The sequence below is a fragment of the Drosophila novamexicana genome, unplaced genomic scaffold (assembly GCF_003285875.2).
Source record: "Drosophila novamexicana strain 15010-1031.04,08,12 unplaced genomic scaffold, DnovRS2.1 tig00000870-arrow-arrow-pilon, whole genome shotgun sequence".
Taxonomy (NCBI): Eukaryota; Metazoa; Arthropoda; class Insecta; order Diptera; family Drosophilidae; genus Drosophila; species Drosophila novamexicana.
In genome coordinates this window covers 893,551-907,335 of record NW_020824830.1, presented here as the reverse complement: position 1 = coordinate 907,335, position 13,785 = coordinate 893,551, and the positions used below count along the sequence as shown (strand labels likewise).

Below are 13,785 nucleotides of genomic sequence, written 5' to 3'. Positions count from 1 at the left end.
GTTAGCGCTGCAATTGCAAGTGCAACGGTGTATTTGAGCTTGTGTATGTATGCGTGTGAGTATGTGTAAGGGCGTGCGTAATGGTGGGGCAGGCCAAGGCTTTTAATTTCAAAATTAACATAACAACTTATAAATTATTAATGTGTTTGCTTGTTTGCGTAAGTACAGTGCACATTGGATACGATGAGCACCATTCATTTGAGATATTCAATAATTTATCAATTCATCATTTATATGTATATCAAACGTGCCCTGTACTCATTTACTGACTGAGGTGTGGATATGTATATCTTTTAGCTGGTGGAGGTTGGGCTTTTGGGCTATTATTGGTGTACTATAATTTGAGATAATAAGTGTTGGGTATTTTGTTGGTTTTTTGTTGCTGCAATTTACACAGACCTGGTGTTGTAGCCGAATTGTTATTGTTTGTTAAATGAATGCATTTTTGGTTTTTGTTATATTCAATATTGTAAGATGAATTGGTCAATTGGTCGCTCTTATCCGATGATCGGCGCTCAGAGTTTCCTGCAAAAGAAATTTGTACAAGCCATGCAAAATGTTTCTGTTTTTCTTTGTTTGTGTATTAAATATAAATATAAATATAGGAAACAATTAAGCTTTCCAATCGAATACGTGTCAGGTTGTTAATTAAAAATACATTTTATACAGTAAAATAAAAGTTAAATCAAAATCAATCGTAATTGCAATTATGTAGCATTGCCTCCAGTTACGCTCCCTTCCATTTTAACATACACACATACATACATATGTATGTTTGAATGTATGTGTATGTATAATATATGCCTGTCACAATTGGACAAATGGTCAATTAAATTAACTGTAACTGTAAGTGAATCTCTCACTGGTCCTGCTGCCATTTCTCTCCCTCTCTGTCGCTGTCTCTCTCTTTCTGACTGTATGTGACCTTGCAATTGTGTGTGTGTGAGTTCGTTTCTGTGTATGCGTAAGTGTGTATACACACGTGCGAGTTCGTATGAAACGCAGCCTTGACCGAAACCAGGCAAAAAAAGATTCAAGAGACGGGTATAAAAATAAAACAGACAAATAGTTGTACGGCGAATTGGACACGACCGAAAAGTGTTGCCTGCTTTTGGGCTGAAACAATTTCATATTAGTGCCCCAATGACGAACGGAAATAGGCGCCATTTTTGGCCGGCCTCATATATGTATGTTATGTACATAACCTCATAAAGCTACAAGAATATCATCAATTGGTTGCTTATAAAATGCCTTGGCAAGTAGCAGAACTTACCCGTTGCTCCGCCAATGCCGCTGCCCGGGGCGCCGCTGCCATTGCCCGCGAGACTGTCGTGCAGCATTATCCGCGAGTTGGTGAAGAACGGACGCAGCGACGGCTTCGGTGTCGAGCCAATCGATATGCTGTCCATGTCTGGACCGGAATCATCGCCCTCGCAACAGGAGAGCGACTCCAGCTCCTGAAAGAGTGCATCCAAATCGCGTTCACCGCGCAGCGCTGCGGTACCACTATGTGTTTCATCCTCCAGCTCCTCGCTGGCCTTGAAACGCTTCAACAGCGCAACAATTTTCTGCTTAAAGTTGCGCTGCTGCAGCGAAATTGTCTGAAAAAAGCAATTTGAATAATTTGATCTAAATTAGTCAAAAAGTATAAACAATAGGGACAAAGTTGTAGACATTGTCTAATGAAGGATGCTGAGAACTTCATATGCTTTAAATCAAAATCTAAAAACTGATTGCTTTTATATCAATGTGATCTATGCGTTCCGCGGAGACATATGTATATCCGGGAGTATTATTGCACGTCCAATTATTGACGGTGTCCTTAGACAGGCGTTTGACCCTTACACAGGGAAAGTCCCACTATTTCTTTGTTAATCTACCAGATGAATACTCTCAGTAAAAATAGATTACTGAAGAAATCTCAAATAAATAACTAATGTAATTATTCTTCAAATTTGTTCAAAGTGTGTGGACCTCTCCTTGAGGCATAAATTGCAGGATAATATTAATATGAAAGGCCCTGCTCTAACTGTGTTCAGAGTCTGATAAACTTAAACAAATAAGAGGTTCTAGTCGGGGGCTACCGACTAGGGGATACCCTGAACCTTCGTCTTCCAACATCAAATGCATATATATATTCTATTTTAGAAGCTATATGTCAAGTTTGGTGACTCTAGCTCTTATTATTTACCAAAATTGCCCAAAAAACGTGATATCGATATCGATTTTTATCGATTGCTTGGAAACGGAGTAAGTTATCGATTATCGGAAACAAACTCGATCTGCGCGGGAACTAGGAGCACCTACATATAAAGTCAAGTCTCTAGCTCGGACACACGGACAGACGGACATGGCTAGATCGACTCGGCTATTGATGCTGATCAAGAATATATATACTTTATGGGGTCGGAGATGCTTCCTTCTGCCTGTTACATACATTTGGATTTTGCACAAATACAATATACCCTTATACCCATTTTTAATGGGTTCAGGGTATAATAATGTCAAGATAAGTTAAGGCTGCTTTACTTGGCTTAAAACAACAGATTATCTTGTTTAGTTTGTTAGTTTTTATTTAAAAGCCTTTATTTATTTATAATGGGCGTCCCTGACTAGTTTTTGCAGTCGTAATATAACCCTAAATGCTTTGGTTACAGGCCATTAAAAATTATAAATCTGAAGCTCTTATGGGGGACGTTAAATAAAATCTCTAGAAACTTTTTGAGGTGATAAAATGTATGCAGCTGCGAGATGCTACAATAAAAAGAGCATTTTAATTGCGCCGCTGTCGTGTCTTCCTGCCCGTCCGTCTGTCTGTCCGTCTGTCGCCTTGTCATTAAGCGACTTTTTATCTACGACAGACATTTAAATGATCCTGGCAGTAAAAGCCAACACATTAATAAGCAGCAGCAGCAACAATAATAATCATTATAGCAACAGCAATGAAAACAAAAGCCGCAGGCTAATATTACACCTGTGCACCTGACAGGCGGGCGACCAAAGGGGGGGCGTAACAGTCGAACATGCCACACTGTTGTGTCGGCAACTGGTTGCAGGCAGGAAGGGAGGGAGGGATCCCCTCCACCTAAATGTGTCGGCCTGTCTGTTCAGTCGTTTCGCTGCAGCTTATAATTGGCTGCGCTCTTTTCTTGTTATTTAAATATTTATCAGAGTTCTTAAGTTCTTAAGCAAATTGTCCCAGAATATGCCGCGTTGCTGGCAAGTTGTCGTTCCCTTGTTCCCTTCAGGCTCTGCTCCAGCATAAGCACAAAGAAATATGAAATTGATTTTCTAATTATATCGAAGCCAGCGCAAGCATGTCTGTGATTTTGACATGCGTCACAAATCCCTTTTAAACCATAGCTAAAAATATGGAAGATACGAAAAGGCATCTCTGATTATTTCAGGCATATTCCGAGACTATTTGTTTTATAGAGTTTATCTTCTAAGCTTCAAAGAGATATAAATAAAATGTGAACACAAATAGTCGTAAAATAGTAAATGATACCAATTAAATGCATGCAACGTTTTTATACCCATTAAATGCATATTTAAGGATAAGTTTTTTTTATGAACAATTCAAATTTAGTTTAATTTTTTGACAGATTGTTCCTATGGGGTCTATAAGATATACGATCATGAGCATAGGCTTAACTTGCCAAGTATGGCTAATATAATAGATAAAACATATAATGATATATTCGAAAAAGTCTGTACTCAAAGTTTAACTTCGAGTTAACAAAGTATTGATATCAGCGAGGCAACTCACGACTTTAACAAACAGACGGATATATGTTAAATCTTGTTTCGATAAATACAAGCACAACGAAGATTTAATACCCTTGCGGACATATCCCTTTTCAGATACCATATGTGAAAATAGTGCAGCTGAAAATTTATGAGTTTTTTGAAATACCTGAGATCGAACTATTCCGCCGATCTTTCCTATGTCAGCTATATGATATAGTGCAACAGATTCATGAGGACACTTTTCAAACTAATATTAGTTCGCATTGAAACAGACAGACAGACAGACGGCCATGTCTATATCGACTCGTCTATATGACTGATCAAGAATTAATATACCTTATGATGTTGAACAGACATTTCAGTAACGTTCATAGACATATACCCTTTAAAAAGGTATGTTGTAGGGTAAAGGCTAGTCGGGCATTTGTGTTTAGCTTGTTTTGACTTGCGCATGGCGCCTATTCCTTGACATTTATGCAATTCAATTCTCATGCAGTCAATCAATCAGTCAGCTATTTATTCACTCGGCATGTCTGCACTTGCAGCTATTTCTGGTTAATGTCGTTCGACGACGCAGGCGAGCGTGCAAATCCATTGCATACGTCAAGGCGTTGCAGAAATACATGCGTAACATGAGGGTATACATGTGAATATATAAATAAGTACCGTGTATTACCCGGCCTTGTTCGTGGCACGTTTTGTGCTACAAACTGAAAATATTACAACTTCACTTTTATTTAAAAAAACAAAGATCTTTGAATATGAGTTTGAGGCCAATCGGTTGGTAAACAAAAAAGTTTTATAGAAACATTTTCCGCGTATTTTCCATACTTGCGAGTGGAATTTGCAAAAACTCCGCCTTAGCGGTTAGTCTAAATTTCAGATTGATCAATCAGTCAGTCGCCGGTTTTATATATAGAGAGACTAAAGAAGCGCTCTAAGCCAAAAGCTAAAAGCCAAACAATTTTAGGAATCTGCTTATTGCAAAAGTCCAGACATAAATTGATGAAAAATTCAACAATGTTTGTCGTCGGACTTTTTAATAAGTTGTCTGTGTTTTTAGGCGCGCATATTTTTTGTTTGTTTTTCGTGCCGGGCCGCGCCCATCTCTAGACTTGATGGATTCAGACCAACAACAGCACCCGGGTGTAGGGTAGGTGAGTAGGGTCTCAAGGGTACAAAGCAATACAAGTTTAAACCGATTCTGTTTCTGCAGGTTTCCCCTGCACGACACCGTTTGGCCTTAATAAATACATGTGTGCGCGAATGCTCAAGGCCAAAAACAAAACAATTGTCAACAAGTTCGATGGCAAATTCTTAGCCATGCGATAGTTTTAACTAAATATATATACATACTAGACGGCGTATGCAATGTTTTAGCCAAATACAAATACAAAAGTGCGATTTGGGCCGAAAGAAAATGCTTTTGGCTTTACGGAAATAGCTGCAGGCAGTGGCCCGATTATTGCGTCACCAAATTAAAATTTCGAAAAGCACCTAGAGACAACAATAAAATAACAATATACAATATATATGTATGTGCATATGTATGTATGTATGTAGGTATGTATGCTGTGGCATTAATATAGAGCAGGGGTACGGCTGGCAGCTTGTCACAGCCCAAAGCCTTTGATAATTGCAGCCGTGCGAAATGAGCGATCATAACAAAATGTTGTGCACCAAAAGAAAACTTTGTGCTACACTTACAAACATAAACAAAAACATAAAACTAGTTACATTAACAAAGAGGCTGGAATCCTAAAAAACAAAAGGGGATGCGAGGGGAAAAGGGCTAGCTAAATTAATTTTTTTTTTTCAAATAAATACTCGATTTAGAAAATTGACAAGTTTTCAAAATAATTATGTTGAAAATATGCTGAAAATAATATTTTGTCAATATTAAAGTGTCAAGCAAGTCTTAGAAAAAATAATAGAAATAATTGTGACTATATATAATATATTATTTTTTTATATTTCTATTTTAAAACTAGTTTTAAGTCAAAAAAAAAAAAAAATATAATATATATATTATATAAGTTTTTTTTTATATTTTTTTTAAAAAAATTTCCTCAATAGAAAAGGTATCGAGATATCAAAACTTCAAAAAAAAAAAAAAATAATATATTGCAATTATTTTATTTTTTTTTATGACATTTTTTTAAATATAGTTAAGCATGTTTTATATCTATCTTGCCTTGTGAAATTATATTTTTTTTTAAGAATTTATTATTTAAAGATTGTTTTTATATACAAAACTTGCAGAATACAAAGCTTCTTTTTGCTATCTATAACATATAATATATATTATATGAAATTTGAAGTAATTTCCTTAAACACATTTTGTTGCCAAGTGAATTGTTTTCAATTTTCGAGTCACTTGTGTTTAGATAACTGAAAATGATATTTGTATGATAAAAAAAAAGAAAATAATTTAAATTGGAGAGGGATGGGAAGAGGAGGGTGGGGGGGGGGGGGGGGGGGGAGGCGGCGCCCTTGACTGCGGCCATGTCAAACGGGCAAAACAATTATTTTAAATAAGTAGCTGGTCGAATTGGGGACACCTGCTGGGGGTTACACGATATAAGCATGACAAATGTACACATATATATATATATATATATATGCATAGGGTATGTAAAACTAGATAACTATTGTGTCTAGTTATGTTTGGCTGTGACTCACCCGACTGAACTTGGCACGGGATGAGCTCTTGTCCTTCATTTCGAACTCGCTGTCGCTGTCCACCGGATGATGCTGGTGCGGATGATGGCCCACTATTGCGATATCCGCAATGCCCGATCTTTGCAGCTTGTTGCGATACTTGCGCATATCATGCTTGGCCGGATTATAGTCACGCTTCTGATCGTAGCCCGTGATGGCCAGCTCATTGGATTCGTCGTTGAATTCGCCCGAACTGAATTCAGCCTCCTCGTCCTCGTCCGAGTATTCAGCAACGCGATCTGTTTGGATACAAAAGCAAATATACCCAAAGATATAGTCGATTTTCGCAATGATGCTTCACTTTCAGCTGTCAGGTATACATATATACACACACACACACACACACACACACACACACACACACACACACACACATATCTTACGCACATATATGTATGTCTCTATGTAACTATTTGGCAATTGTATTTAACCGTTTGTCAGACGTGACGTCGCGCCGCCGGCAGCTTCTTTTTGCGGTCCCCCTTCCCCCCTTTTTGGAGTCTGCTTTATAATTTTGTATATTATTCTTGACTTGAACGCGTACTGCGTACTTTGTCGCAAAGAGCAGAGCAGCAAAGTAAAAAGGGAAAATAAACACGCGCGCGTTGCTTTTGTTTTGCCACCGCCGACTACGTAAATAAATTAATCACAAGATATCAGCGTTGAGTTATCGGCCCATCTCTTTTGCCTCGATTCAACAGTCCGTTATGTTCACTGTACACTGCTTTCCTGCACGCTCGCCAGCCAAATGAATGCGCTGTGCTGACGCTTCGCACGTTTTGTTGCGACGCCGGCAGCGCGCAGCGGCAGCGACAGCAGCAGCAGCAGCAGCAGCAGCAGCGACAGCAGCGACAGCAGCACCGTTGACTGAAAAGAGCGCGCCACTTTCTCACCTAAGCGCTCGCAAAGTGTACAATGGAGCGGGCAATGAGCGATGCTCGATTAGCTGACCGCGCAATGGGGGAAATTTTAAAAAATCATTGCGAGAAATTGTCGAGCAATGCCGGGCAAAAGCCTAAGTACACACGAGGGCTTATCGACAATTTATGGGCTCATTTTATGGCAGATAATAAATAATAAATGCTATAGTGAAGATATTTAGCATTAATTTGTTTTATACACATTTCTATATTGAAATAGTTCCCTTTCACAGTTTATAATCAATAATATTGAAACGTTATTTGTAAATGTAATGGATATATATTTACAAAAGACCTATGATATAAATCATTTGTTTATCTGTCTGATACTATACTGTTAGGGGTATGTACAGATGTGTTTTTAAGAAAAATTATTTATTGCTTATTGGCATTTGAATTTGAATTCCAATACCCCGCAAGTCAAACAATTTGGAATAATGTACATTAATTTCAATCTTCCAATATCTTTTCGTATTAGGGCGTTTTAATTTTCGAACTGTATGTATCTTCGTACTACTGAATTACATATTTAAAGTTTTTCAATGGAATATAATAGAATTTGGAACTATTTTAAATTGAATACTTGTGATGCATGTAAAAATATTTATTAGAATTTTAATATTTGTTTTTCATAATTTTTGTTATTATTTCATCATCAGTTTTCTCAGTACTGTACTAACAGCCCTCGAACATGTATGAACAATACGTACAGGAAAGCTTACTGGCCGTGCGCAGGGGCATAACAAACGGTTATTAAAGTTATTTTTACGCATCGATTCGGTTAATTGACAAAATAGTCATTGATGAGCACACATACATACATACATACACACATATATGGATACGTATCTATATGTATCTAAAATGTACCGCTGTTATTTCAACTTAAAAGCACTTGACGCTGCACTCTCTTTAACCCGCTCTCTCCCTCACTCTCTCTCTCTCTCTCTCTCTGTCTATGTTTCTCTGATGTGGGGGCTTTTTAAGCTGGGGCTTGAGTGTGTGGGATTAAGTGCACGAAAGAAAAAGTCTGATTACATTTCTGCTGTTGTCATCGTCGCGTCGTCGTCAGCCTATTGCTTGTTATTTTGTCTGCATGTAATTCGTTGATCGGTTCGTTTGTTTGGTCTGCTTGTTCGTCTGTCCGTTGTTGTTTTCTGTTTAATTATTAAGTTGCATGTTTTGCTGCCGTTATCAATCGCACACTATTCGATTCCGAGCCTTTACCGGCCGGCAACGGCAGCAGCCCATCGCGTGCCCGTTTGAGGCCCTAAATATCGTAGCGCATACAAGTGTGAGTGTGTGCGTGTGTGTGTGTGTGTGTGTGCTGTTTTGTTTTTGTTTGCGCGTGGATAAGTGTTACTTTTAACAGCATTAAATAAACAGTTAACTGATTAGAAAACCAGGTGATTAGAAAACAAGCATCTCGCGCAAATGCAGGCCTCGACCAGCAACGTCGCGCCCTGACTGACTATTATATACTCCTTGTCTGATGAAGCGACTTGGGGTATATTCTTATCTCCAGCAAGTGGACAACAACAATCAACAATGGCAGCCAGTTGAAGTGGAGCAGCTGCGGCTGCGATTTGAGCCTGCATCTGCAGACAGCAGCAGCAACAACAACACCTGCAACTGCATTGTAATTATTTAGTTTATAGCTGCAATGGCCTTTGTCATTATATCGTAATGACAAGATAATGCACCTTTATATCTCGCTCGACTCATCTTTAGCGCTCTTTCAACTAAATATATATATATATACATATTGTTCCTTGTAAACTGGAGCGTCAATCAATAGCTTTGCGGTAAGCCGAAAATTGTATACCCTGTAGAATGCTTCTATACCAAAGCCCTCCCAACTGTTCCATCTTTCGCCAAATGAACTACTTCCTGCCGGATGAAGATACCAAAGCAACAAAAATGCTCAATCAAAAGTGATATTAATTATCTACAAAAGTATTCTGATATACAAAATGAATGTGTGAGTGTGTGTGTGTGTTTATACGAAGACTAATGCGCTATACTGCACGCCAATTCCCATCTGCATTGGTCTACATTATGCATATTAATAAAATTTCCATGAAAACGTAAAAATTCCATCTCAACTTATTGTAGGTGCGCGAATTCCGCGAACTGCGGTTCATATGAATGCAAACAAACTGAAAATGGTAGACAAAGTGTTTCGCCGGGCCGGCGAGGAGTGGCTATCATTAGCGGCCAAAATGGAGAAGACGAGTCATGGGAAAAATTACCTCCAGCCCCCATGAAGACACCCCCCCACCCCACCATCTCACGAGATGCCACACTTATGAACGCCCACGCGCTCAACGCGGCGTATACGTAATGTAAAGCGTATTGAAACGCGACGAACGACATTGATTTAATGTTTATATATATATCTGATATATATATATATATATATATATATATATACAGCTGATATATAGATAGATGATGCTGTTGTTGTTCTTGTGGCTGGACGTTCCATGGCTGCGGCTTTGGCTGGCAACCTAGAGATAAACAACACCGAAAAAAGCAAGCCAGAGCGCCGGTGTCACGGGTATGCGACTAGTAGATACCCTGTAGATACCCCTGGCCAACTTCATTCTATACATACATATATAGCAAAAAAAAAAAGCTTCGCTATTTATGCAACCAGCACCTCACCATGGGAATTTCATATGTTCATTCTTGAAAACTTTTTCTAGCTTTCGAGGTCGCCTTAACTTGACATCCTGATCATGAATATATGTGTATATACTTCATGAGCTCGCAAATGCCTTCTGCCTGTTACATACATAACGTGCTTTTTTACATCAAACTTCACAGGGTATTCAGAAAAAAAAATTGGCACACAGCAAAAAGTACTACATTACTTTGACCTTGGCCAAAGCTGAAGCAGCGGCGGCAGCGGCGACAGCGGAGGTTGCCATTAGATGACAGCCAACACAACGAGTGGCATGTCAGGGGGAGTGAAGCAGGGGGATAAGGGGGGGGCAGTGGGTAGAGCGAGGGGGGGTAGCAGCTGTGAACAATGATGCGCCCTAGCAACGCTCAACAACATAATTTACGCATTTTGCCATTAAACACTCAACGATAAATATGTATATGTAGCTCACAGGCTGGGCCCGGGCCCAATTCCAGTCCGAAAGGGGGAGAGGGGGAGAGTGGGAGATGGCCTCATCCGGCCACCTGCCTGACTGTCATATTCGTGCTCAGCCTCTTCTCTGCGCTCGTTTTCACATTTTCCTTTATTTCTGCTTATCTCTGGCGCACAAGGACAAATGACTTAATTCCTGTCAGCAGCTACAAATGACAATGCTCGGGCAATCCTACGTCGGAATACTCAAGGATGCTTCTTTTCCATTTACACAATTATTTATACCTTTTAAATAAGCACACCTGAGTGCTTCTCTTATAGCTTGCGGCTGTGTTTAATTTGTTGGCCAATTCAATACAATGTTTTACTGATAACACAAATTATTTTTAGCGCACACACAAGTTGCATTTTTTGTTAGTCCTATTTCTGAATACGATGTATATATTTTATTGCTGACACACTCGAATTTTTGGCATCCCATCCGAAATTAGATTAAAGCATATAATAAACAATTTGCTACGTAAGCATATTAAATTTGAATTTAAGCACTTTAATTTTCATTATTTAAAATTTTATTTCTGTTTATCCGCTGGGAAGCTGTCATTTTTATTAAGACGAGTTTTTGGGAAAACCCCTTAATAACTTTTACCAAAAATTGTATTGTATATATTCAAAAATTGATATCCCTAAGAAATCTGACAGGTTTCTGGCTTTCAGGCTACCCGTTAACAGGCACAAGAGCCCATTGAATATTATGGAAAATTCAAGGAATATGAAAACTAGCCCTACAAATTGTCTACAAGGGATGCTTTTCCCTGCTGCTGGATCGGACTCTCGGTTCTAGGTGTGCAATTGCCTTCGACTGTTCCCAATTGACAACAGCCGCACTTTGTTGGCCGCACAAAAGAGGTAAAAAAAATCAATAGACAAAATGAGGTGGAGGCTAAAAAGGTTTTAGCTCCCCCCGTGCCGTGCAAACGAAATTAATTTTGCAAATTAGAAACCGGGCCCCAGAAGTAATTCAACAGCTGTCGCTGAGAACTACTCGACAGACCGCGCGGCTGACCCCAAGCGCCGGTAAGTCCCAATTGGCAATAATTTTGGGCCAGCTGCCAAGTGGCGAGCGATAAGTTTTGACCCTCAACCGGCGACATCGAACAGTGTGTAATAAATGCGGCTACAAGGACGTTGTTTGTTGCTGCAACGCGTCCTCAAAGTGCGCCCCAATGCATACCTTGGCCACTTTCCACCGGTAACTCAACAATTTGGCCGCATGTTGCAAGTTGCTGCTGTGATGCTGTGAGATGCCGCCGCAGGCTCTAAATGAGGAATTTTCCTTTGCTGTGCTATTTTCATAATTGGATTTTCTCAAAATTCTTATGTTTTGCGGTTAGAATGCTTGCGGCTTGCGAATGCGATTGGGATGTCTGCTTTGAGCACGAAAATAGAACATTTTAGGCATCTGCCGCAGATGAAATACTCTTGCTGAAATGTGGCAAACATCTAGAAATATCTACAATTAGTTTTGAGTCCTGAGAAAAGCTAGAAAAAGGGCTGCATTTTGATTTGTGTTGCCAAATTGTGAACAACATTTCGATCGGCTTCAAACTTATTTTCAAAGAACTTTTGTGAAATATGCAAAATGGGAACTGGCTACAAACAACGCCGGGCAATATGAAAGAGAAAAATTTTCAGTTGAATACAGTTTTTATTAAAACTTGTCTCTGAGGAGTTAGGTACAGATATTTTGAGATACGAAAATACGTTTTGAATAAATTCGAAAAATTCTCGAAACATTTAATTGCATTGCCGAAACTTTTTTTTACCTAATGTTTAACCGAACCTGACTGAGTTTTACGCTAATCCTAAAGAAATAAAACTCCTTAATCTTTCAGAAACAAAAATCTTTTCATACGCAGATTTCTGTTTCAAAAAATACAGAAGTTATAAAGTAAGCGGGTTTTAAAACTTTCAGACTAATTGACATAGAAACAGACAATTAATTATACTAATCAGAAATATAGCGAATTTTAGGTCGGAGTTGCCGCCGTCGCACAGTTCGCGACAAAATTATATTACCGACTGCAAGTGTATTGGAAAGTATTTTTAATTAAACACACTCATAAGAAAAATTCTGGGACGCGTCTGCTGTTGCCATGCGATGGTGGAGATGGCTGCTGTAACCCAGATAAGCACATGGTGAAATCTTGGGAAGATTGCGTTTACAAAAGGAGCAAATGGTAAGTAGAATAAATAAATAGAATATACATAAATATATATTTGAAATATGCGGCGCGTAAGGCTGACGTCATGAATCGCTCGCCACGTTTCACAAGCAATTACCATAAACATAAACTCAAATTGGGATCATCTTCAATAGATATAGATATATATGTACATATATATATATATATAAGTATAACAACAGCAGAACAGAGAGAGAGAGAGAGAAAAAGATAGATCCAGCACACAGGGCCTGCTTCCCCATCGTCGCCCCCGCTCCCGTTGATAATCATGCGTGCTTTATGGATTTGGCAATTAGTTGCTTGGCTGCGTAGATGGACAGCATGGAGTGGACCGCATGGATAATTGAAAGGGATTCGCCGATGGTGACTCACCTGCCAGCAGCACGCTGTTGTTATTCTTATTGTCATGGTCAACTGGAATGGAGGAGACGCGCTCGGCGCGCAGGCAGGCAACCACAGTGCCGGGCCTGCCGTTTTTGCCGGATGCACTCAGCTCAATGATCATGTCCATCGATTTCTGCAGCACCGCATCCATGCGTATTATGCCCTCGGCCAGCGTCTTGTAGCCCAGAATCGTGCGCGATTTGTATTTCTTGCGGCGCTGCAGCAAAATTACCAGTCTGCAACCAAAAGTGGAAAGAGACATGAAGTGCGTGTTGAATCGGTTAAATGCGTTAACTCACCTATTGCCGTCTCTCTTGATGAAGTGCGGATACTGCAGACTGAAGTGCAAGTCCAGCTCCGTTTCGGTCAGTGGCAGCGCTCCGGTACCGATGCCCGCATTGCCCACATTGCCCGGCGTGCCAATCAGGCCGGAGCCACCGATCACATTGGCCAGCGGCGAGTTGCCCTGCATGGAGCTCTCCCGGCTGGATGCCATCGATGTCAGTGCGGTGCCATTGATGGGTATCTCGTGGCTGCGCAGTGTTCGCTTTGAGCTTTGCATTTTGACCGCCAGCGAAAGTGAAGTCGTGTCCCCGGGCAGCGGGGTCAGGATGGAGAGACGCGTTATTGTCAACGAGCAGAGTCTGCGAATATAATACAAAAT

At 39.8% G+C, this 13,785-nt stretch overlaps 1 protein-coding gene across 3 annotated transcripts in view; it reads right to left on the bottom strand.

Moving 5' to 3' along the window:
* LOC115764845 (phosphofurin acidic cluster sorting protein 2) overlaps nt 1–13,785 on the bottom strand; it is a 54,979-nt gene that overhangs the window by 3,208 nt on the left and 37,986 nt on the right. The window contains exons 2-6 of one of the 3 annotated variants that reach the window (XM_030708094.1): nt 13,421–13,765; nt 13,110–13,357; nt 6,433–6,710; nt 1,274–1,601; nt 400–525 (exon numbers count right to left, since the gene is read on the bottom strand). In XM_030708094.1, coding sequence (XP_030563954.1) covers nt 400–525; nt 1,274–1,601; nt 6,433–6,710; nt 13,110–13,357; nt 13,421–13,765 — 1,325 coding nt within the window. Of the gene's footprint in view, nt 1–399; nt 526–1,273; nt 1,602–6,432; nt 6,711–6,858; nt 7,197–13,109; nt 13,358–13,420; nt 13,766–13,785 lie in introns of those variants that run through there. The other 2 variants (XM_030708095.1, XM_030708096.1) reach the window with 2 other exon arrangements.